This window comes from Mandrillus leucophaeus, unplaced genomic scaffold (assembly GCF_000951045.1).
Source record: "Mandrillus leucophaeus isolate KB7577 unplaced genomic scaffold, Mleu.le_1.0 Scaffold622, whole genome shotgun sequence".
NCBI lineage: Eukaryota > Metazoa > Chordata > Mammalia > Primates > Cercopithecidae > Mandrillus > Mandrillus leucophaeus.
Genome location: NW_012106720.1, coordinates 1,869,551 through 1,893,795, shown reverse-complemented (window position 1 = coordinate 1,893,795; position 24,245 = coordinate 1,869,551). Strand labels below are relative to the sequence as shown.

The 24,245-nt window shown below is 52.7% G+C and overlaps 1 protein-coding gene across 1 annotated transcript in view; it reads left to right on the top strand.

The window, feature by feature from the left end:
* TUB (tubby bipartite transcription factor) overlaps window positions 1–20,218 on the top strand; it is a 64,125-nt gene extending 43,907 nt beyond the window's left edge. The window contains exons 3-13 of the mRNA XM_012000253.1: window positions 8,020–8,071; window positions 8,478–8,640; window positions 12,415–12,558; window positions 13,856–14,023; window positions 15,034–15,155; window positions 15,619–15,816; window positions 16,107–16,219; window positions 17,151–17,268; window positions 18,885–18,983; window positions 19,209–19,380; window positions 19,868–20,218. Coding sequence (XP_011855643.1) covers window positions 8,020–8,071; window positions 8,478–8,640; window positions 12,415–12,558; window positions 13,856–14,023; window positions 15,034–15,155; window positions 15,619–15,816; window positions 16,107–16,219; window positions 17,151–17,268; window positions 18,885–18,983; window positions 19,209–19,380; window positions 19,868–20,001 — 1,483 coding nt within the window. The 3' untranslated portion in view covers window positions 20,002–20,218. The remainder of the gene's footprint in view (window positions 1–8,019; window positions 8,072–8,477; window positions 8,641–12,414; window positions 12,559–13,855; window positions 14,024–15,033; window positions 15,156–15,618; window positions 15,817–16,106; window positions 16,220–17,150; window positions 17,269–18,884; window positions 18,984–19,208; window positions 19,381–19,867) is intronic.
* The last annotated feature ends 4,027 nt before the right edge of the window (window positions 20,219–24,245 follow it).

Sequence of the window (24,245 nt, the reverse complement as noted above, 5' to 3'; positions counted from 1 at the left end):
GGGACGTGAGCTGGCCCGGGATACGCGGCCGGGGCGCAGGGCACCGCTGCCCTCCCCACCTATCCCAGCACTGGGGCGCGGGTTGGAGTCGCTGGTCTTTCCTCCCTCAACTTTGAGGGCCCCTGCGGACTGATCCCGCCTGCCCCGCTCCACCCGCTTATCTTCCAGGGTTGCTGGAAGGGGCCTGTGTGGGCCTTGTTGGGTCAGGCAGCACCATGTGGCCGCCTGCGGAGGGAGCCCACACTGCTCTGAGCCCCCTCCTAGGCCCAGCACCCCAGTCACACGCCTGTGTTGGGTGCGCGCACACGCTCATACATCTGCACGCATGCACCCACAGGACGTCCGAGCTTTGGGCCAAAGACTCTGCTGCTGGTCGGTTCACACTCTCAAAGCATGGATCCGTGAAGACAGTTATTCTGAACCAAGACCACACCAGTGGTCATATGGACATGCACCCGTATATTCTACACACAAGAATTCTTGGGCTCACAAAGACACATGCCTGCATATCTGTGCGTGTCCACCTGCTGTATCTGGAGAATAACTGACACCTGCTTCTCACTCACAAGTGCTACTCAGTCCTTTTCAGACACTGAATAATCTGCTTGCTAGCAGGTCTATACCTAGACACACACCAGCTCACAGTGCATAGAACTGCCCTCACATGCACAAAAGCTCTCAAGAATCCAGGCACATGCAGGGAAGCCCATCACTCTTTGCTGCCAGGCACTGTGGTCTATCTCAAGGATGACTGGACTTTCCCACTTGCGTGGGAAGGGGGCAGGAAGGTGGTCGCTGGGGGCCCCTCACAGGTGCAGGCCTTTCCCTCTCCACTCTACTCCATTCTCTCTATTACCAAGGAAAGGAGCTCATCGCCATGGTAGCGCCAGATTCTTGGCCACCCATTGGCTCCTTGGTTGCCATGGGCTACGGGGCTGTCTCTAGGCCTCCTAGAGGGACGTGTGTAAAAAGGGTGCTGGACTCCTAAGGCCTACTGTGTTATTGGGGACCCAGGTGCACATGCTAGCGGACGGCAGGATCAGATCCTCAGAACCCGCCTTGTAACACAGCCTGCTCTCTGTTAGAGCCTCATACCAGTCACTGACAGAAAATAGTTCTGACAGGGCTCTTCTCTGAGTCTGTCCAGACAGCGTCCCAAATAGAAACTAGCTGAAACCGCCTAAGGCTTGTTAAAAGCAGATCCTTCTGAAAACAGGCACGTGGCTTGGGAACTCAGGGTTTCTCTTGAGAATTTTTACCTCTAATCTCAGCTCCTGTGGGGGATTCAGGGGTTTCCAGGTTATTTTGTGTCTCTCCCCACCACCACCAGCAACACACACACGTGCCCACATGCAAGTCACCCATAGGATCTCCTGCAGACACATGTAGTCACACTTCAGTCTCACACGGATCAGGGAGCTGTTTCCATCATGGAACCAGGGACTGGGGCTGCGCTAACTCAGGAGAGCTGCTGCCCCGGACAGACTTCCATGCTGGGGCACAGGTAGTTTCTGGAGGATCCTGGCCTTTCTTGGCACATGTGGGCTGAGGACCTTCTAGAAGACAGTGCAACCCCACAGAGTGTCATCAACCTTTTCTAGCCACGCGGCAGAGGTGCCTGGGCAGGGCCTGTGGGCTGAGTGGACTCCGGTGCTGTGGCAGTACCTGTGTGTGGGGGTCCAGATGGCGGGGTGGTGGCCATGGACTGAGGAGGGTGGGAGGGGCAACACTTGTGACTGTGGAGATGATGGCGTATTTAGGATCTGGCAAACTGGAGGTGGGCCAGGCCAAGACATGGTTCTAGGAAGCTTCTCCCAGGGAGCCAGGGACTAAAGCAACTTGTAGAGTGTGTGCAGGGGTCTTAGAGAAAATCTGCCTCAAACGGAATGGCTTAAGCCTATTCCTGGGAAAGGTGGCCCAGGAAGGTAGAATTGTCTCTGGGAAATGACTCTGTTCTAGCAAGTGCCTAGGGCCCTGGCATCCTTCAAGGAGTGATTTGGCACTTGCCCCAGCCCAGGTCCAACTACTGTCTCCCCTCCACCCCCATGCCTCCAATTCCTTTCCTGGGCGGCAGACTCAGCCCTGAAGCATAGAATTCTGCCTCCCTGGAAGCCTGGCCCCAAGGAGCATCTCGACACCCTTATAGCCCTGCGCTGCTTGCTTTCCCCATGTCTGTCACCCCGCCTCCTCGTTCTATTGTCGGGGGGTGTGTGTAGCTGGAGGCAGGCTATGTCAACAGTTGCCAGGATCCCCCCTGCCCTGCTGGGGTCTTTCTGGGCACACACTGAGTGTGGGAAAGCACTGGACTTGGGGTGTAGACTTCTGAAATGAGAGACTTGGGCTGAGAGGAGGAGATTCAAATTGCTTCTTGCATTAACTGGGCTGCTGATTGCAGTCAAAGCCACATGCTGTCTGATCACAGAGAAAACTGGGGCAGAAGACAGACAAAGCATTTTACTTGCAGATGGGAGTGGGGGCAGGGAGTGGCACGCATGTGATTTGACTGATGTGAGGTTTCCCTAATGTCACAGCATGTCAGAACTGGTATGTGGCGTTTGGTTTTGGGAGAGAGGTGTTGGCTGGCTTCTTGCTAGTTCTGCTGGTGAGGGTTTTACTCCCTCTCTAATGGTTACACCTTGCATTCCCTGGGCCCAGCTTATTGTCTTTAGAGAAATGATAGTTGGTGATAATCTTCTTATGGGTAATTTTGGCTCAGTGTATAATGATCATGGATTAATCTCACATTCTGACTTCAAAGGGAGCCATTGAGTTTATAAAGTTTAACAATTGGAATTTTTTTTCTTTTGTTTCTTTCTATTAGTACTAATAATTTCTAATTCTGCCAGTTTCTCTTTACCTGTGTTCTTGAGGAATATTAAATGCCCTTAGTACATTGACAGCCTTTGATAAGTTGGAAGTGGAGCGGCGAGAGTCAGGAAGGACTAAGGCCCACGGCATACTGGAGGACCATGCTGGGTGCGATTGGGGTGGCCCTGTCCTCGGTGCCCTTGTCTTCATGGTCCTGAGGCCATTGCCTGGTGTTTCTCTCACTTGGTCACGAACTAATTGAGAGCAGGGAACTTATCAGGTTCCTGGTTGTGTCTGCAGCACAGACAAGACGTCCACTTCTTTGAATCAAAGTGGCATCCCCGGATAGCCTCTAGGGCTTCCTTGGCTTTCCCAGCCCCATACCTGGGTTCAAAGCACACCTGAGGGATACAGTACTCTTGCACCACCATGGGGCCTCCTGTAGCACTGCTTGAAAAGCACACTGTAGGTCACAGAAAGAGAATCTCAGGCTGGAAGAGCCCTTACAGGTCATTTAGTTCTCAGTGTGGATGCTCCCTATGGCATCCCTGCCACACGGCCTCCGATCAGATGGCTGTGACTTTTAAGTTCTTCCTTAGGTTGAACCTAAGCAAGTCTCTGGGTTTCCCCTCCTCCTGGCCCTTGTTAGGATCCTCCCACCACTTCCTCACTTTGTTTTCTAGGGAGTAATGGGACTCCTGACTCCTTCAGTTCTGCTGCTAGGTTCGGCCTCCGAAGTGCCCTGGGCACTTGGACCCACCACTTCACTTCTGGCGACAGTCTTATAACAACTCCCTGATTTTCTTGTTCTTTAGAGATCCCCAGCTGTGGCTCATGGTCGCATTTGCATGGCTGAGCATTAGAATCATCCATGGCACTTGCTTTTACAAAGAGAGAGAGGAGTGGGTTGATTCTGGGGGATGTTGCTCGGCAGTTCTGAATGACCGAGTCAGGGCTTAGTCCCTCCAGCAGTTTGAATGCACCTGGTAAATTTGGGAACTGCTGGCTGGAATAGAGATGGTGCATCTTGGGAGGCTGGAACTCCTGTGAGCAGTGTGGTCCTCTCCCTTCTGGAGCCACGCTGGTTCCCACTGTATCCCAGTAAGTTGCCAGGCAACAGAAGCCACAGATCTGGACTTTCCGAGGATCCGGCATTGGGCACAGGGTTGCAGCCAGCTGCCCTGGCGGCCTTTCCTCTCCTGACAGCCCACATCTCTGATTTCCTGGGTCCAGCAGGGGTAGCGTCCACTGTGACTGAGGGGAAAGAATGAGGGCAGGAAGAGGGGAGGGTGAAGTGAACATGGGAAGTGTGTCCGGAGGGTTGGGTCTGTCCCTAGATTCCCTGACCCTTGGGCCTCTGGTTAGCGCTGGTGGAGTAGCTGGCACCTGTAAGGTAGAGTCTACGAAGAGAGGGAGGGAAACAGGCTAGAGGATGTTGGCCGTGTGTGCTTTTCCAGGGCACAGAATTGTCCTTGTGTCCCTGCCCCCTGTTGTCAATCGTGGTTGACTGCTCCGATATCTGTGGGGTGCCTTGGGGGAAGTGAGTGGATGTAGAGGGGCGGGCTCCCTCAGAGGTGAAGCTGCTGTCTTGTTGGTGCTGGCCAGAGCGGATGGATTTGTGGACGCTGAAGCCTGGGTTTCTCTGACCCTACTGAGCCAGTGGCTTTTCTGAGCCTCCCTGTTCAGGCCCCCAGCAGGAGGCGCCGGTGATGGAGGAGCCTCCAGGGTCAGCTGAAAGACCTATCCATCAGCGCCCTGTCTCCCGTCTGAGTCTCCTGGCGGGGCTGCAGCTGGCAGCCTGGGCTTGGCAGTTATTCCATAATTGGAGCTGAAGTCATTAAAAAGCCATTACTGTCTCCTTGTGTGGTTATGGTTTAGTGCAGCTAGAACAGTGCCCATCAGAAACAGGCAGGCTGGGGAAGTATCGGTGAGAAAGGAAGATGCCTTAGGAATGGTGCTGGGGTGGAGATGAGGAGGAAGGGCCATCTGGGTGGGGGTGGAGAAGGGAACTGGGCCTGCTGAGGAAGCCAGGGGAGCTTTTGGTTCTGCTCTTCCTGGAGACAGCCATCATGGTTGCCCTTGGTCTCCACAACAGCTGCTGTTGGCTGGGGATTCTTTGTTATTCACCAGGGGGAGTTGCTGCGCACTTGTCCACTAGGAACACCCACCTGGTACAAGCTCGTCACTGCTAGGTAATCGTGGTCCACCTCGTCCCCTTGCGGCTCTTCTAGAAACACTGCTTTACCAGGAGTCGTGCCCACTGTCAGAGCCTCCCCATTTTAGTAAATTTAGTGTAGACCCTCCTAGCTGGGTCTTGCTCAGCCAGGCACAGGTGGCTTCTCCCCAGTGGCCGCCTCCCAGCTGTGCATGCTTCTTTCCTTCTGTGTGCTTGCAAATGCCTGCCGGTGGGTGAGGTGGTAGGCGGCTCTCTAGGTACTTTGGGGATATCTGTTTCTGGAACTTCTTTTCAGAAGCCTAACCCTTGTGTTCATCCATCTTTCTCTGAAGGCCAGTGGTTAAGTCCTTTCTACGTGTAATCTTACCTAGTAATCAGTGTTACCGAAGCCTGTGGCTCTTTATCATTCTCCCCCATCAGGAAATGGAGGTAGAGGCAGAGGAGGAGAAAGGAATGTTTTCATGGAAAGCAGCCTCCTGCCTCCGGCATAACTGTGCGTAGTCCATGGCAGGGGACGAGGGCCTATGGTAGGGAAACGTGCCCCATGCATGGATGAGAGCATTAGAAGGCGCTGGGCAGTGAGGCCACTATAGCTGCAAATACCTTTTGTCATTGAGCAGCTGCTGTGACCCAGCATTTCCGGAGGTGGCATTGCTGATGTGAGTCTCACCTCTCAGCTGGATGTCCCCTTTTCTAAATGACTCTCGATGTGAGCGTCAGCACCATGGAAGGCATCTTCTTTGTCTTGCTCAGCCAAGCCCAGGGCTGGGGATGGCCCAGGTGACTGCCCCGTCCCTGCCCTCTGAAAGTGTGAGTGGCTTGCGACTACCTAGAAAGCTGTGGAATGGCCCCTCCTGCTGGCACAAAGGGAAGCCAGCACTGTCTTGTGGAGGTTGCACAGGGGCCAGGCCACTGGCTCATGACAGTGGGGTTTATAGCTGCCCTGTGCCCAGGCACAGAGCTTGGCAAGTGGAGCACAGTTAGATTCCAGATCCTGTTGCTTCTGTCAGCCAGGGGCCATTGTACAGAGCTTAGACTGCATTTTTCATGTGTGTGCTGAAAGTTGTGATGCGTATGCACTGCGCGTGTGGCTGACCATGGGGGACACTGGTGTCCGGGTCTGACCCTTTCAAGTCCATCTGTGGGCAAATGCTTTGACTTTGCTTATTCAGTCAGGCTGTTGGCTTGAGCTGTAGAGACAGGGGAGGGTTGTAGCCTCTCAGGCCTGGCAGGGCCCTGAGGCATTTTGTGCCCTGGTCCTGAACCCTTTCTTCACAAGTCTTCACTGCAATCCTCCAGCCTGGGTGCGTGCCTTCTGCGATGGGATGCCCACCCTTTCAGCCAGCAGGAATATTTAGAGACCTGGTTGCATCCTGTGGTCCTGGCAATGCCTTCGGGGAGCCCCAAATGCAGCTGTGCCCTCTTAGGCAGATGGGCTATTTCACGAAGACCGAGGCCTGGAAGTATGGCACTTGAGTAGTGTTTTCTCCTGTGCTCTGGCAGCTGAGGGTTTGGTGAATGAGGCTGTTCTGCACAGCCCCAGATCACAGTTGGGGTTCCTCAGGCATGCAGAGCAGCCCGTGGGTACCAGGAAAGGCCTTCCCAGCTGTCAAGTAGGCAGGACAGCTTCTAGTTAAAAACATGCATAGTCCTCATAGATGGTGGCCAAGGTGGTGGGTGGTGGGCAGTCTGTGATATGGGGGCTTCCTTCTACCCTCTGACTGGCTCCCTTGGAGATGTAAGTAGTTTAAGGCTCATGTAGGTCAATGAATGTTCCAGCTAGAAAGGGCTAGCCATCAGGAGGAGGTGAAAGTGACTTCACTTTGTCCTCAGGGTGATGTGACCTCATGTTTCACCCTTACACACACACTGCACTCACCTTCACACAAGCACACCCACTTCTTCACAGGTGTCTGCATGCATGTGTGCACACACACGAGATATTCACACACTTCCTTATGGCCTCGCACAAACCTAATGCACTCGGGCATGCCTGTGCAGGTACCCGCACACAATGGTTCAGGGGCAGCTTCAGAATAACTGGGCCAGGGCCGCCTGGGGCTTCCCAGAGCTCAGATCCTCAGGCTCCAACCTCACCCCATGCAGCTGCTCACACCTTGGCCTTTGTAGCATTTGGGCCTAGGTCTCATGCATGTGTCTCTGGCTAGCCAAAAGCCAAGTGGTTTGAGTTACCAGCTCCCTACTTGTGCCCTGACTTCCTCAGAGGCACGGCCAGTCTGGGTGAGATGAGGCTCCCTGTCCCAAGACTTGTGGGGCTCAAGGATTTGATGTCCCCCGGGCTGCCTGTGCCATGTCTACAGCCTGGGAAGGACCTGGTGGCTGGTTGCTGGGCTGTACGTTGATGTGTTGTGTCCACCCTGCAGACAACTCTGTGTGGCCCAAGCCCTGTACACTGAGGGACTGGTTAGTCTCTTAGCTTCATTCTCTCAAATGAGAAGGAGGACCTTCTGCCCTCTTTAAGTGGGGAAGGGGAGTAGACAAAGTCAGCACTCTATTCTGCCCACTTGGAAAGCTAGGAGTTTGCTTTGAATGGATGGGGAAAGGGTCTGTCCCAGAGGACCGCAGCCTCCTCTAGAATGGTGGAAAGGAGGGGAAAGGCTGGGGCTGGTGAGATCCCAGTAGGCAGCCGGAGGGAGCAGCCCCCTGGGTTTGTCTGAAGCCTGGCCTTGGACCTGGCTTGTTGCTGGGATGCCTCTGGATAGTTTTCCTGGATCTCAGTCAGGCTTGGCCCTGCTCAGGGATCTGAGGGGAGGGTCTCATCCAGTACTTACTGGGGTGTGCTTGGGGAAACAGGGGTTCTAGCAGGATTCCAAAGTGGCAGCTCAAGCCCTTTTGGTTCAAGCTGGTTTCAAGATGGCAGGCTCCACCCTTCCTCCTTCTACCATGTGGGCTCACTGAGTCCCAGAAGCCATGATGGGATGGGTTTAAAGAGCCCAGATATGCTGGGGTTGGGCTCTGGGATATATCCTGGCACCTCATGGGCAAGCCCTGAAAACCCCTCTTTCGCTCTGCAGTGTCTTAGATGATGAGGGCAGAAACCTGAGGCAGCAGAAGCTTGATCGGCAGGTGAGTAGGCCTGGGGCTGGGTGGAAGGGAAGAGTCTGGGCTGGGATCTCCAAGGGCAGAGGGGCAGGGCTGTCCATCTTCCCTGGATGATCCCGTCTGACTGGGGAATGGGATTCCCATGTGGAAGAAGAGAGGTGCACTCTCTCCCAGCTCAGCACTAACCCTGCACGGCACATGGGCTTCTACCCCTCAGGCAGCTGGGTGACTGCAGTTGGAGAGCTGCCTGTGCTGTGATCTGTCAAGGCAGCCACCTGGACCCTGTTTTGCCTCCTTTTCCTGGACCCCAAGTCTTGGGGTTCCAAGGACATGGGGCCTTGGCCCAAGGTGGGCTGTGGACCCACTGAGAACTGGGAGCCCTTCCTTCCTGGTGGAGGCAGTGGGTCAGCCAAGCTCTCTGCCTCCATAGCGGGCCCTGCTGGAGCAGAAGCAGAAGAAGAAGCGCCAGGAGCCCCTGATGGTGCAGGCCAATGCAGATGGGCGGCCCCGGAGCCGGCGGGCCCGGCAGTCGGAGGAGCAAGCCCCCCTGGTGGAGTCCTACCTCAGCAGCAGTGGCAGCACCAGCTACCAAGGTATACCTTGCCTGCCGCCCCACATCCTGTCACTGCTTCGGGGAGCCCCTCACTTCCTGCCCACCGTGTGGGGCTGGACCTGATGGGGGATGCCCAGGCTGTGTGTGGCTTCTAGCCCAGGCAGACAGCTGAGTAGGGAGGGCAGAGGGAAGGTGGACCTGTAGCTTTGGGCACCTGCATATGCTCCAGCTGTCACCTCCTGAATCAGGCGCTGAGGCCAGAAGGCTAAACCTTTTATGAAGCCAGGAGTTCAGAAGTCCAAGTTTTGATCTGGAGCATTTCAGTGAGTGCAGGAGGCAGCTTCTAAGAGTAGATGACCTGCTCCACCAGTATTCTGCATCCTGAGAGGAATGCATCTCACTGTCCTGCCCCATACCAACCAGTGTCTCAGCACAAACACCTGTTTCCTTCCCTCTCTGCACTGTGTCTGCCTGGCTTCTGACTTGCAGATCCCTGTCTCTGGCTCACAACTCCTTAAGAGCTGTAGTGACCTGGAGCCTCCAGCTCCCATCCTTAAATGTGCCAGGTCTCGGCAGAGCCCAGATGGGAGAAATTCTCTGCAGCTCATCCTGGAGAGAGAATGGCTTCAGCACATCTCTGCTCTCAGGACCCTCCTTCCTGCTTGGGTTAGGTTAAGAGTAGGCTAGGCCAGACTGATGAGGGTTGGGCTCTCTGAGCTTAAAAGGAGGACTCAGACTCAGTCTCCACTGCCCCCTGCTGGTACTACTAATCCAGGCTGCTACTTCACCAAATAGTAATTCTAAGAAGGTTGCAGGCATCTGGCTTTTTGCGGTTAGGAAGAACCTTAGCAGTCGTGGTGCTCCCCTCCTTCAGTGGCTTCTTTATGACCTGGAGCCTCCAGATACATTGAATTACTGGTAGTTGCCTCACCTCAGGGCTTTTTCATCTAACTGCTGGCCCCATACCCTGCCTCGAAGTGTTCCAGGTTCTTCTCTGTGTTCCACTGACCCATAGCTCCCTGAGCCCTTTGCACGTTGGAGGGCAGCAGTTGAGTCTCATTTGCCTGGTGCCCATTTTGTGGCTGGGCACATCATACAGGCTCGGTCTTCTCTGTGCACGTGTATCCTCCGAGGAAGCCCACTCTGTTTCTTCTAATAAAGGCTGGCTGTGCATCTGCCGGTGGCTAAGTACAGTGCTAGAGGCTTTACCTGCATTATCTCATTTCATCCTCACAGGAACGCATTATCCACACATAATCAGTAAGGACGTGAGCTCTGAGGGGCTCAGTGACCTGCTCATAGTACTCTGCTAGTGAGCAGCAGGGCTAGACTTTGAACCCAGACCTAACAGACGCCAAATGGTCTCTCCTCCATATTGTGTTGCCTCCCTAATGAAAAGCTCCTTCATGCTAATTCCCGTGTGTGTGTCAGTTCAGCACCCTGACCATACCTGGTATGTCTGTACTCTACTTGAGAGGCCTTCAGAAAAGGGGAACGGGGACCTCAGCCCAGCTGTCTCAGAGGCAGCCCCAGCTGGTCCTCACAGAGCTGGCCCCAGCCCCACCCTTTGCTGGCAGCCACCTCCTCCACTTCCTTTGTGAATGCCATCTCAAGGGTGGTAGTTGTACCCTGCCAGGAAGGCGGCCACTGTTCTGGGTCACATGGCACGTGGCCTGTGGCTGTGTGGCATCACAGCCCCAGCTCTGCCAAGCCTGGCAGCTGGGTGAGTGAGGCTGCATATAGAATGGGGGCCTGCACCCAGGATTGTGGGCCCTGCCAATTTGTGCCAGAGGCCAACATCATGAGAGGTCATTGATGTGCAGTCATTTTGGCAAGTATTTCTTGTCAGCTGTGTTCCAGATGATGCCAGGTCATCAGAAAGACTGTGGTACAAGTAGCACCTCTGGCATAAGTGCAGGACTGAAGTCAAAAGACAGTTTCTGTGCCAGGTGGCTCACGCCTGTAATCCCAACACTTTGGGAGGCCAAGGCAGGAGGATCACTTGAGGGCAGAAGTTCAGGACCAGCCTGGGTAACATAGTGAGACCCCATCTTTAAAAAAAAAATTAGCAGGGTGTGGTGGCATGCGCCTGTGTTCCCAGCTACGTAGGAGGATCACTTGAGCCCAGGAGTTCGAGACTGCAGTAAGCTATGATCGTGCCACTGCAATCCAGCAAGAAAAAAAAGAGAAAAAGATAGTTTCTGGTCGTGCCCCTACCAGTTACCTGCTTACTTGTGACTGGGACACGCCATTTACCCTCTCTGGATCTGTTTCCTCCCTTATAAAATGGGGAGAGTTCTCTGTCTTAGGGCTTTGGTACTCGAAGGAGCCATGGTGTGTTCCAAAGTCCAAAATCAGCTGATGGCTATTCCCTGCTGACATGCCAGACTGGGCTGGGCCTCCACCTTTTTCACAGAGGACATTTGAACATGTGACATTTGACTTCTGGGAGGTGCCTACTGCTTCTCTGGGGGCCCAGTCTTTGTCCAGGTCCAAATGGTGGACAAAGCTCTTGGGAGGCTGCTGCACATGTGGGTGGCCTACCCGGGAACTGGTGTTTCCAAGGCCACTCCCACCCACCTACAGCATTAGCTGCCTCCCTCTCTGCCCTCTGCTGGCTACAGGCGTCAAATACAGGGGATCATTCCAAGAGGAAAAGGAGGGAGTTTGATATACATCAGAGCTCACAGTTCATCCTGGTTTTTGACCTGCTGGGTATACTCATTCATGTTACACATTCATTCATTTCTTAAATATTTATTGAGGTTTGTGTCAGGTTCTGGATTAGAGGCTGTAGGTCCCGAGTGAGCACAAATGGGTGTGGTCCCTGCTTTCATGGACCTTACAGTCTAGGTGGAGAGACAATGTTAAACAGACCGTCATGGGTGTGCTTTGTGGAAGGAAGCCAAATTCTGTGAATAGATGACAACACCTGCGCTGACTAGGGAGGCAGGCACAGCTTCCCTCGGGAGGTGACATCCAAGCTGAAATCTGCAGGATGAATGGGAGCTGATCACTGAGGGGGGGTGAGGGGGAAGGCAGTGCAGGCAGCAGGAGCAAGGGCCCTGTGGCAAAAGGGAGTGCCGTGCATGTGAGGCACCAGACCAGCCTGGTGTGGCTGCAACTCTTGGTGCTCCAGAGGTGGGGAGTATGTGTTTAGACCTAGGGGAAGGGAGAGAATGTCGGTCTTCATCTTAAGAGCAATCAGAAACCATTCAAGGATTTTGAGCAGATTGGGATTCTACAGTATGGAGAATTTGGAGGCCACCAGCCGGAACCCTTCTGAGACCTCACTGTTGGTGCTTGTAGCTTCTTGTATCCCAGAGTTGTTCTGAGCACTCCTATACCCCAGCCTCCCATGGGCTCATCCCTGCAGAGCCCCCTCATAGGCTCCCTGGAGTGCTTGCCCTGGTTGTGGTCTCTTCCAGAAGATGCAGCCTTTGTTCCTCCTTCACCATCTTCAGAGGCCATATCTTCTTGGACATTCTCCCTGCCTCTGTTCAGGCTCAGTACGGTTTGGTGGCCCAGAACTTTGAGTGCTTAGTTTGTTGGCTGATCACAGGTGTTGGTCTGGCTGTTGACTTGATCACACTGGGCTGGGGGTGCTGCCTCCTTCCAGCTGGGCCTGCCCTGGAATCTTTGCCTAGTAGAGGTGAGTGGGCCTGATTCTGTGGGCTGTGGAAGTGGTACAGGGGCCCTGGTGGGACTCAGGGTATGGTTGAAAATGCTGTGCTGGGGACTGTGTTCAGGTGGGAGCTCTGGTCTCACCCAGTGCCTGTTTCTCTTTCTCCGTCTGGGGATGTTTCCTGAGCAGTTCAAGAGGCCGACTCACTCGCCAGTGTGCAGCTGGGAGCCACACGCCCAACAGCACCAGCTTCAGCCAAGAGAACCAAGGCAGCAGCCACAGCAGGGGGCCAGGGTGGCGCCGCTAGGAAGGAGAAGAAGGGAAAGCACAAAGGTCAGCTTGCATTCTCTACAGCCCTCCCCAGCAGGCCTGGACTCCCCTGTAGGGCTGGGGAAGGTTTGTCCTCCTGACTTGGAGGGGAGGGATAGGATGAACAGCCTCAGGGAAGACACAGACTGCCACTCGGGGCACCCCCACCAGGTGGCTCACAGGCCTCACCTAGCTTGGGAGGTACCCGGGCTGCCTCTGGGGGTGGGCATGCCCACCACACCGCCAGGAAGTGAAGTCCTACTCAGCTGTGGCCCAGAACCACCGTCCCCCACCTCAGCTACCTTGGCCTGAGCACCCTTTATCACGACCCCTCAAGGAGGATCTCACCCAGCCTGGACTAGGACACTCACTGCAGTGGGTGCTGCTTCCCAGGCAGCTTGCCCCATCCTTGTGCAGCCCTCGCTGTCAGCTCTTCATATAATGTGGACTTCCCTTGACTGTAGTCCAGGTTCCATCCTCTGGACCACAGACCAGCCTGTTCCCTCTGCTCCTCTTTCTCCAGAAAAGACCCCTAAAGATTAAGGACAGTGATGGTGGCACCTGCCCCAGGTCCTGTCTCTTGGCTACACACCCCATTTCCTCAACTTTTGCTCATGGACAGTGGTTTCCAGGCCACCGCATCTTGGTTGGACAGTGATGTGTCAGGGGCCATGGGCTTCTGGAGCTGACCAAGCACTCTGGGCATAGCTCAGCAGGCGGGCAGGGTGGTTGCCACCTGTATGGGTCAGGCCTTGCTTCTGTTACTGAAGCTCTGTGGTAAGAGGTAGGAAGGCTGACGTGGGATGGGAGGTGCTCCACTTGGGAAGGCAAGTGTATGCCAATTGCAATCTTTTTCAAGGGGCCCATGCTTCTAATGATGTATGTGAGTTACTGCATGTGTGTATGTGTGTATATTTGTGAAAGAAAACACCAGCATTGATCACTTGTAGCTGGCCGTGTCCATGAGTGATTACTGGCCTTGGCTGTGGTCTGGATCAATCCTTGTTCTCCATCTTGTTTTTTCCACTGTGCAGTTGGTTTTGTAGATGGCTGCCATCTGCTTTAAGGATGCGAGGTATTGTAAACCAACCCTCGGCAATTAACTTGGGGGAAGAGCAGAAGAAATGAAGCCCACATCCCTTAGTAGCTTACCAGTTGTTAACAGGTTGCCTCAATCATTAGTTTTATAAAAATCAGTCTTGTAAATAAAGTTTTGCAGAGGGTCTCCCCACTCTTCCCTCATCCCCTCCACGGACGTCTGAGAATCCAGGCCCTCCTCTCCTCCTCCTGGATGTAACTCAGGAGTGTCCGTGGCCTGCAGGCACCAGCGGGCCAGCAACACTGGCAGAAGACAAGTCTGAGGCCCAAGGCCCAGTGCAGATCCTGACTGTGGGCCAGTCAGACCACGCCCAGGACGCAGGGGAGACGGCAGCTGGTGGAGGCGAACGGCCCAGTGGGCAGGATCTCCGTGCCACGATGCAGAGGAAGGGTGAGCCCCACGGGGGCCCAGTGATACCCCCCAAAACTTAGTCCCAGGTTCTCAGATGTTCCTTTTTCCAGGAGCATGGCCTTCCTGTGTCCAAGTCCCTCCCTGACCATGATGGGTGGGGGTGGGGCACACTTTGGAGACATATGAGAACCTCTTAGGCAGGGCACCTGATAACGCCCCAGTGAGGCCCAGCTTTGGGGCAGATTTCGTTTTCCTTTTGCTCCTTAGATAAAGCTCCTTTTGCAAGAAGTTTCCTATATGTCTGCTAAGCTAGTGGGAGCAGGGCCAGGATACCAAGAGGCGGGGTAGATCCTCCCTGGAAACCTTCTGTTCAGTTTTCCCATCACAAGCCGTGCCCTAGGGAGCCCCTGGTGCAGGGTGGCAGAGGGAAGAAGTCTGGCAGCACCACACACATTGTGAGGAATCTAATCAAGGATGGCTTCCTGTACAAAGGACTTGGAGACAACTTGGGGATGGGGATGGCATTCCCGGGGAATGGCGGGCGGGAGGACAGCTAAGATAGAAGCTCAGAGCAAAGATGAGGGGTTAGTGGGTCCCCTCCACATTGGGCTAAGGAGCTGAGGCCTGTGCCCTGGCGGATTCTGTGGCCTATGCCAGCCAAGGCCTCTAATAGGCCTGAGGTCAGAAGTGGAGGTTCCCAGTTCAAGGTGAGCTCAGTGCAGGCCTTGATACACAAGAGGCAGTGGCAGGGTGGCTGCTAGGAAGCGGGGTAATGTAGGGACTGAGCTGAAACTGGGTGGTGGGGACATATCCTGAGGATTGTGGCCAGCCCCGGCTCATGTGTGCACCTGAGAGAATGTCCTTGTATATCTGGACATGTGTGGGAATGTATGTGTGAATGTGAGTCTGTACGTGTACATATGGCTCAGAGTATGTGCATAAGTGTGGGTATAGGTGAGTCAGTGTCTGAACGTATGTGACCATTGTGTATTTCAGGGGCAGGGTAGACTTCTCCTTGTTCATCCCTTCTTATTCTCTCCTTGGCCCAGGCATCTCCAGCAGCATGAGCTTTGAAGAGGATGAGGAAGATGAGGAGGAGAACAGCTCCAGCTCCTCCCAGCTAAATAGTAACACCCGCCCCAGCTCTGCTACTAGCAGGAAGTCCGTCAGGGTGAGTGAGTGAGTCTGCATCCGCAGCAGTTTTTGAAGGACTGCTCATCAGAATTAGAGGTGGAGCGCGTGTGAAGAGATGATGGGGAGCTAGCTTTCTTGGGGTTGGGGCTGGACTCATACACCTTTTAGGAGCTTCTCTGCTGGCCTCTTACGTCCCTCCCTCCACCTTGCCTCCTAACCTTTTCAGCTAGGCCAGCAGGGTGATGTGTAGGGGGAGCTGCAGTTGGACAGGATGACCTCTGAGGACCTCCCATATCTCCCATCTCCACCTCTAGGAACTGTTGAGAAGAGGGCAGGGCTGGGAAGATAGCTCCTGACCCCAGGCCCAGGCTGGCCAGGCCCCCATCCCAGGATCCTTCCCTCTCTCCCACCGCCACATTAGGAGGCAGATTTGGATCTCAGATCACCAATTTGGGCTGCTTAGGGTCCTTGGGACTCAGGCGCCTGTTCTGTCCCCATAGGAGGCAGCCTCAGCCCCTAGCCCAACAGCTCCAGAGCAACCAGTGGATGTCGAGGTCCAGGATCTTGAGGAGTTTGCACTGAGGCCAGCCCCCCAGGGTATCACCATCAAATGCCGCATCACTCGGGACAAGAAAGGGATGGACCGGGGCATGTACCCCACTTACTTTCTGCACATGGACCGTGAGGACGGGAAGAAGGTAGGGTTGGTCTGGGCATGTTATCATCTAGGCTTTTCAGCCCTTTGAAATCCTAGGGGCTGAAATGTGACTGGAAATCTCATATCTACCACTGACCTCTCAGTTCCTCAAAGAAACTGCCTTCGTGTCTGGTCAGTGCATATCTTTGTGTTTTCCAGTGCATTTGTGTGTGTGCACATATGTGCGTTTGGGAGCTGAAGCAAGGGAGAGACAGTCTGTGTGAGTGGATCTCATGACTGTGTGCAGACCAGAGGCTGAGTCTGGAATATGACCTCGTTCCACTCCCCAAGGTGTTCCTCCTGGCGGGAAGGAAGAGAAAGAAGAGTAAAACTTCCAATTACCTCATCTCTGTGGACCCAACAGACTTGTCTCGAGGAGGGGACAGCTACATCGGGAAACTGCGGTACTAGCATTCCCCCAGGAAGCAGGCGGGAGTGGGAGGGAGGGGCAGGGGCAGGCTCTCTCTAGAGGGCCTGAATCTCCCTGAAGGAGATCTAGGCCAGGGATGGATACTCTCCCAGGATCCTCTCTGATCATCACATCCAACTGGAGGCCTATGTCTATGCCAGCCTAGAGCCAGACTTGGAGATGGGCCTCACATACCCGACCCCAAGCTGTTCCCAGGAGGTGGGTGCAGGTCCACTGAGAGTGATGGATCCAACCCCAGGATGTCACTGATAATGCAGGCCACTATGGAAGAGCTGCCTTGGCTCCATAGTCAATGCCAAGGGACAGGGCTAAGAGTAAGCTCTTGAGGGAAGAGACACACAGCAGTCTTGGGAGTGGGGAGCAGTGGGGAAGGGGCAGGAAGGCTCTGAGCCTAGGCCTCCAAGTGGGGGTGGTGGGGAGGTAGGGTTTGCTGAGAAACAGAGTACCAGATTTGGGGAGCATAAATGAACATGAGAGGTCAGGAGCTAAAGCTGGAGATGGGACTGGACTGAGACTTAGGCTGGCTGTGACAGGGGAGATCTCATCCTCTCTCCATGGGTGCTAAGCCTCTTCCACTGTCTTATCAGATGCCATTCTGTTTGCTCACCTCCCATGAGGAGAACTCCCATGTTCCCCCAGATAAATCTTCTGAAGAATCCTGATTTACCTCCCCGAATTGCTCTCACCGAACTGAAATGCACTTTGAGTCAACTCAGAGCAAGTTCAGGCCTTCTGCCCACGAAGTGTCTTCAAAGACGTGGATTCAGTGAGCACTGTGCCTCCCTGGGCCTGCTGCTGGCCCAGTCCAGAATGTTTTGCAGGCTCCTCATAGAACAGACGATGAGCTGTTCTCTGCTCTGGGGCAGAGGGTGCAAGACTGTATACCGATTGTGCCTTTATTTCAGGTCCAACTTGATGGGCACCAAGTTCACTGTTTATGACAATGGAGTCAACCCTCAGAAGGCCTCATCCTCCACTTTGGAAAGTGGAACCTTACGTCAGGAGCTGGCAGCTGTGTGCTATGTGAGTCCTAGGTTCGGGGGTCTCTGATTTCCAAGGTAGATATGAAACCCAAGACTTGTTGCCTGATCTAGGGCCTATCCCATCCATCTTAGTGGGCAGACAAGGCTGTGTGGAGAAGGGCTGTCCTCTGTGGAGTGATCCTGGCCTAGGACAGGGGCTGTCTCCTCCTGACTTCAGAGCTCACACCACAGCCGGCCATCTACTTGGGGAGCTCAGAAAACCAGGCCTGGCTCTCTGCAGTCCAGGCCAGGAGTCTCTTAGACAGAAGGAGACGGTAGGCCTGGGTTCTTGTCTGTGCATTTCCCAGATCATCCCTCTGGCATGCCAGGTTCTACATGGATTACAGGGCTCTTTGTCATCTCACTGAAAGTTCAACCTAAGAGGTAGATCCTATTTTCTTTATAGATGAGGAAACTGAAGCTCAGCTGCAGCAATGTCACACAGCTCAAAAATGTCCAAACTGGTATATAAATATAGGGGATTACTCTACCTCTTTGAACCTGTTTCTTCATTTTAAAAATGAGGAGTAGGTATCCCATCACCCTGGGCATAGGCACTTCTTGGAGGCCAGAAGTAATTCACAGCTACTTTGTATGATCCTTTGGTGCCACCTGCTGACCAGTTTTGGGGAGGCAGCCTGAGTCTTCAAGTTCTTACTGAGCTCCAACTATGCATACTGTTTGAGGCACTAAGGATATGGTAATGAACAGACATAAATGTATACCTTTATGGGACTTAAAGCCCTAGTAGGGAAGACAAGCTATGAAACAGATCTATCAGTGAAGTAAGTATGTTCTTTAAAAACGCTAAGAAGAAAAAGTAGGGGAGGAGGGATAGCAAATGTCAAGGTATGTGTGAGATTTTCAGAATGGCAGGGAGGGCCTCACTGAGGTAGCTCTTGAGTAAAGACCAGAAGGAAGTGAAAAACAGCAGTGTACATGTCTAGGGGACACAGTGAGGGCAAAAGTCCTGAATGCCTGGTATGAAGAAGGAATGGAGTAGACACCAGGGAGTAAATGGTGAGGCGAGTAAAGTCATGGGGCCACGTGCAGGTAAAGTCACATCTCCAGCTTTTACTCGGAGTGAGCTGGGGAACCACTGGAGGGTTTTGAGCAGAGGAGAAAGATCAACTTAACGTGCCTGAGCACTGGCTGGTGTGTTGAGAACAGATGGTGGGAAGGAGGAATAGGAGGGCCAAGAACAGAAACCAGGAGTCCAGGTAAAGGCTGTTACAATGATCTTGGTGAGAGAAGCTAGTGGTGAAAAGTGGTGGAGTTCTGGGTATAATTGGAAGGTAGAGCTGATAGAAACTCCTGATGGATTAGAAGTAGGATGTGGAATGGAGGACTTTGAGTGTGACCAAGTAGTTTGCCGCAGTGAATGGAAGAATTGCATTGCCGTGAGCGGAAGCAAGGATGACGCATAAGAGGAGCTAGTTCTGGCAGAGTAGAGATGCAGGAGCTCAGTTCTGGCCGTGTTAGGTTTAGAGAGATGCGTGTTAGACTTTGGAGTGGAGATGGTGGGAACTAGCTCTTCATTTTTATTCCCGTCCCCCCCACCTTCTCCAGTAGGTAAATAGATGCCTCAGGTGGCCAGTGTTGCATTCTCTTTCCCAGGAGACAAACGTCTTAGGCTTCAAGGGGCCTCGGAAGATGAGCGTGATTGTTCCAGGCATGAACATGGTTCACGAGAGAGTCTCCATCCGCCCCCGCAACGTGAGCCTTTACCCTTCACTCCCCTCTTTCCCCATCATGCTAGTCTCTGCATGAGCTTCTAAGGGCAGAACTCCAGCTGATGTGTATATGTGGAGGGGATACCATATGAGAAAGCCCTGTAGGTCTAGGGAAATCTAAGGACCCCCATTCCTGGGATAGATCCCTCTTTGGGGTGGTCATGGTGCCAAAGGCCTGGGCCTGGCTCAGGTGAGGCTGCCCTCCCAGGAGCATGAGACACTGCTAGCACGCTGGCAGAATAAGAACACGGAGAGTATCATCGAGCTGCAAAACAAGACACCTGTCTGGAATGATGACACACAGTCCTATGTACTCAACTTCCATGGGCGCGTCACACAGGCCTCTGTGAAGAACTTCCAGATCATCCATGGCAATGACCGTGAGTGTTTCTGTCCCTACTCATTATGGTCCGTAGGATACCCAAGGCCCTTAGCATAGGGTTCAGCCCACCTACCACTGCCTACACTGGCTAGAGTTTAAGAATGTGAGCTATACAGCTTAGGTTAGATGTATGGAACTTTCTAACCCTAATGACTGGGAGGTCCTGCAAGAACCGTCTTTGCAGCCCTGGTCCTAGATTCTGTGTATTCAGCAGAGTCTCAGGCATGGGAACACCCCTTAAAAGGACTTTTCCTCTTCTCTGTCCCCTGGTGTTCACATGCATCTTACTTTCTTCTTTGCCATCTGCTACCTCTTTGCTGCCACTTCTCCCAATTGGCCTTTGTTTTACTTCCTTTGTGATTCCCCTGGCATCTCCGCTTCTCACTTTTTCTTCCCTCATGTGGTTTGGGTGTCTGTCTATCCTTCCCTGGCTCTACCATTCCTGCCCTGTCCTTTTCTCTGTCTGTGCCTGTGCTTGGCCCCAGCGGACTACATCGTGATGCAGTTTGGCCGGGTAGCAGAGGATGTGTTCACCATGGATTACAACTACCCGCTGTGTGCGCTGCAGGCCTTTGCCATTGCCCTGTCCAGCTTCGACAGCAAGCTGGCGTGTGAGTAGAGGCCTCTTCGTGCCCTTTGGGGTTGCCCAGCCTGGAGCGGAGCTTGCCTGCCTGCCTGTGGAGACAGCCCTGCCTACCCTCTGTATATAGGCCTTCTGCCAGATGAAGCTTTGGCCTTCAGTGGGCTCCCTGGCCCAGCCAGCCAGGAACTGGCTCCTTTGCCTCTACTGCTGAGGCAGGGGAGTAGTGGAGAGCGGGTGGGTGGGTGTGAAGGGATGAAAATAATTCTTTCGTGCCCCGAGATCACACACTCCCACCCTCGGGGTAGTAGTGTGTCGTAGTCGTGGTTACCAAGCTGAAGAACCTCTTCAGCTGGGAAGGCCAGAAGAGGCATTAGAGGGAGAGGAAGCACAATGCAGGGCTGCTGTGGCCCAGTTATCCGCTCAGGCAAGGAGTCAGATGGCATCGGGTACTTCAGCAGGTAGGGGCACAGTGAGTGTGTGTATGTATGAAGGTCACGTCAACTTTATGTAGCAAAGGGCTTGGTGGCCGAGCCTGGCCCTTAAACAACTGCAGAAAGCCCTTCAACTAAAGAAGGCCTCACCCAACCCTGAGAGAAGTTGGGAGGATGGTGGGGACAAGTAAGTGGCAGGACCCTGTCAGGATTGCAGGTACCTGGCTCGCAGTGGCTGTGGGAATCAGCTGGTGGCTAGGGTTCTAGCGCATTTGATTTCTCCAGGTTTGCTGTGTCTCACAGAGGCAGTAGGAACCCAATTGACAGGGCTGTCTTAGTGGAGGGGCCTGCAGGACACAGGCTCAGCCTGCAGGACACAGGCTCAGCATGCAGAAGTGCATGAACGGGGTCCCTGGATCAGGGTTGTTCTGGGAGTTCTCTCAGCTGCCCCAGGAGCTCTCTGCTGAGCAGCCCAGCACGACCCCCAGGAAATACAGATGGGGTCCAGGTCACCAGCTGACTGCACACAGCTAGGCATGCCTGGGAATCCTGCTGCCAGAGAACCATTCTCAGGCCATGGCATGCTCCTTGAAGAATTCTCTCTCTCTCTTTCTCTCGCTCTCTCGACCCAACTCTCTCACTGCTGTCATGCAATATTTTAGAACCACAAGAGATCAGCGGTGGCAGGACCCTTAGGGATCTAGTACCTTGTTGCTTTAGGTGAATCACAGAAAACGGGGCTTGCCCTAGGTCACCTGGCTGGTTAATGGCAGCATTCAGAACTTCAAGTTCTCTTCATTTCTTTGTTCCTGTTGTCCCCCAAGAAACTAGTATCTCTGGCCTCCTGGGGCCCATTCTGCATGTCCTCCTCACTCCCCCCGATTCCAGAGACTTAGAAACAACAGAGTTGATACATAAGATTGAAACCATTCCAGTAGGAAATCAGGCAGTTTGCTGTTGAAAGTTGTGTGGCTTTTTGCATGTGAGTATGATCCGGGACTGGCCTGTGTCTGGCCCCTCTTTGAGGGCTACTCAGCAGTAGGCAGGCCTTAGTAAGGCTGCCGCACACTTTTTGGTCTAGGTGAGAGTGCATAAAGGTTCTGGGGCTGAGCCTGATAATTCCCTCCACTGCCGCTATTTCTCTTTGGATGGCACCATCCACCTGGCAGGCTTGGGAACTCTAAGCTCAAGCTCTTGCTCATTTGTCATTTACCCTGGTGGAAGCTTCTTGCCCAGATAGAGATCTGAAATCGGTGGGAAGCAAGCAGGGATTGTACCTTGCTTTAGAGTAGATATGTTTCGAAAAGCAAAGTAGAAATTTTTTAAAATATAAGTTGTATTTTAAACATGTTAGGCTTTGTAGGTGAAGGACTTGTTTTGACTTAAGTAGAAGTAATATGCTCTCATTTCTTTGTAATGTAGATTTTCTTATTTTGAATGCTTAAAGCAAGGCATACCTGTTCTAGCAGGATCTGCCCAGACCTCGGCCGTACATCTCTGTGAGAGGCCCCTCCAATGATTAGCTTTTGCAACATGATCCAGTTTCTAGAGGGCACTAGAACTTTCTGTGCCAGGGCTGGCGAGTTATCATGGTGCCATCCTCCTTTCTATAGTTCCAGTTTAGCCCTTCCTTCCCTGCCTTTAAGGAGAAGAAATGTGGTGACATTTGAGATGATGGAAACTAGATCACCTCTAATGTCAGGTCAAGCTATTTCTCTGGATCTATGATTTTAAGATAAAACAGGCTGGTTCTGAGTTCTGGTAAGACAGAGACCCTGGTGGTAGTGGAAAAATCAGAAGCACAAAGGAAAACTCTTGGCCTCTGCTTTCTCCTGTAGCACACAGAAGAGGGAGTTGGCTAGATCTTTTGGTGGGGTCAGGAAACATGGGCTGAGCTTTCTAGTCTGAGTATGGAGAAGGGTAACCTCAGCCACAAAGCTCTGTCAGGCATTGAGTGACAAGCTTCAGCAGCTGAGTGCACTCCTGGTGATGCTGGTTTTCCTTGAATACTGGCCCTGGGGCTATGGATGCATGGACTCATAAAGCTGTTGGCGCTCCTGGAAACCACCTGGGTTCAGCCTCTCCCACAGTAAGAGTTCTTGCCCTTCATACCCTCTCGCTGGATGGATGGTCCTTGATTGGGCAGGGAATTAATGACAGAATGAGCAGTCCCTAATGGTATTGGGCAGCTGGGAGTTTAGGCAGCTTCTCTGTAACCGCTCCTGGGACCACACCTGAAAACTCTACACCCTCTGCCCCAGAACAATTCTGCAGAGTGGTGAAGTTCACTTTCCCAACTCTTCTCCAAGTCTAGCTTTTCTTTCCTTCTGGCTCCAAGGTGCTCTGTGTCGGTCTGTGTATGTGTGTGTCTGCGTGTCTCTGTGTATATTTGGGGAAAAGGGCAATCAGCAATCAACTGAGGTTTCTTAATTGTGATTATATTCCTGAGAATGAGTAGGAAAGGAATAAGGATGTTATGATCGCCTGTGGATTCTGTCCATTCATTTCATGCTCTTTGAACAGAAGGTATACCTGGGAAAATACCAGCTTTTTCTCTCAGGGTTCTGAGTGAGAGGACACCATCCAAGAATGTTGTTAGCTTTTCAGTTCCCACTCTGCATTGCCTGAAGAAATTGGTATGCTTTTGGTTGAAATTGAACATATTCTAGTGAATGTGCCTTAAAAATCACGATACTAGTTCAGAGGAAGCACATAAGGTCCAGACCTATGGCGAAGACAGGTGTTGGAAGACAGGACTGTGATAGTCAGAAGCTGTAAGAGAACTTTTGGAGCCTGCAGGACATTTACCTCTTAAATAAACTTAGCATTTAGAGGTAGTTCTAAATTTAACAAGTGACAGGGTTGATTTGAAAGAAAAAGGTCCATGCTTTGCTTACAATGGAGTCTGCAGTGAGGGGAGATACTGAGATAGCCATTTCTATGGCTCTGTTATGAAAGCACAAATTCCATCTCCTAGATGGACTTCCTGGTTTTCTCCTACTGCAGTAACACTGGCCTTCCCTTCTCTAATTCCTTACCCCAGCTGCGGCATCCCTGTGTCAACCCAGGATGCCAAGTGGCCCTCAGATTACGCTTCTCCAGATAGCTGAATGAGTCTGCTTCCACTGTTACTGGGACCTGAATGATCTGCAGTCAGGGCCCAGAGTTGGGACTCTATACTACCCTGGGCTCTGGTGTGTAGGCTTGTAGTAGCCACCAGTAATAAGCCAAGGGCTGGACTCTTGTTTGAGTTTATGGCCACCTGGAATTTTCTGTCATCTCAGGATACAGTTGGGAAGGGCAGAACAGACATTATGACAGGTTTGGTTTTTAAAATTTCCAACCAAGTTTGAAAAGGCAAGTTGGTCTTATAGAAAGCACTACTGCACTGAGTAGCTATGTGATTTTGAGCAAACCATGTAATCTCTCTAGGTCCATTTTCCTAAACCACAAGATGAAGATGTTACATTGTCAAAGCTTGCTGTAGGATTCGGGGTGAATGAAAGTTACTCCTTGCTTTCATCACTACCTTTATAGCTCATTACTGTGCCTTTTTTTCTTTCCTAAGACATCACATCCCTCTCCTCTGTGCTCCTGTCCCTCCCTCCCCCTAGCAAGGTCCAGGCAAAGCTGGAGATGAGGCTGAGATCCAGATTTTCTTAGAAGGCAACTTAGAATGGCTCGGAAAGGGAAACCTGACTGCTTGGTCAGGAGGGTGCAAGATCTCTTGCTGGGAACACAGCCAGTTTTCACAATGCCTAGAATGTGTGTGTCTATTTGCACAAGTTGTCTTTTCCTATTTTGGAGTGGTCAGACATTTATTTTTGTTCAAGATTATCTGGAGTTTTA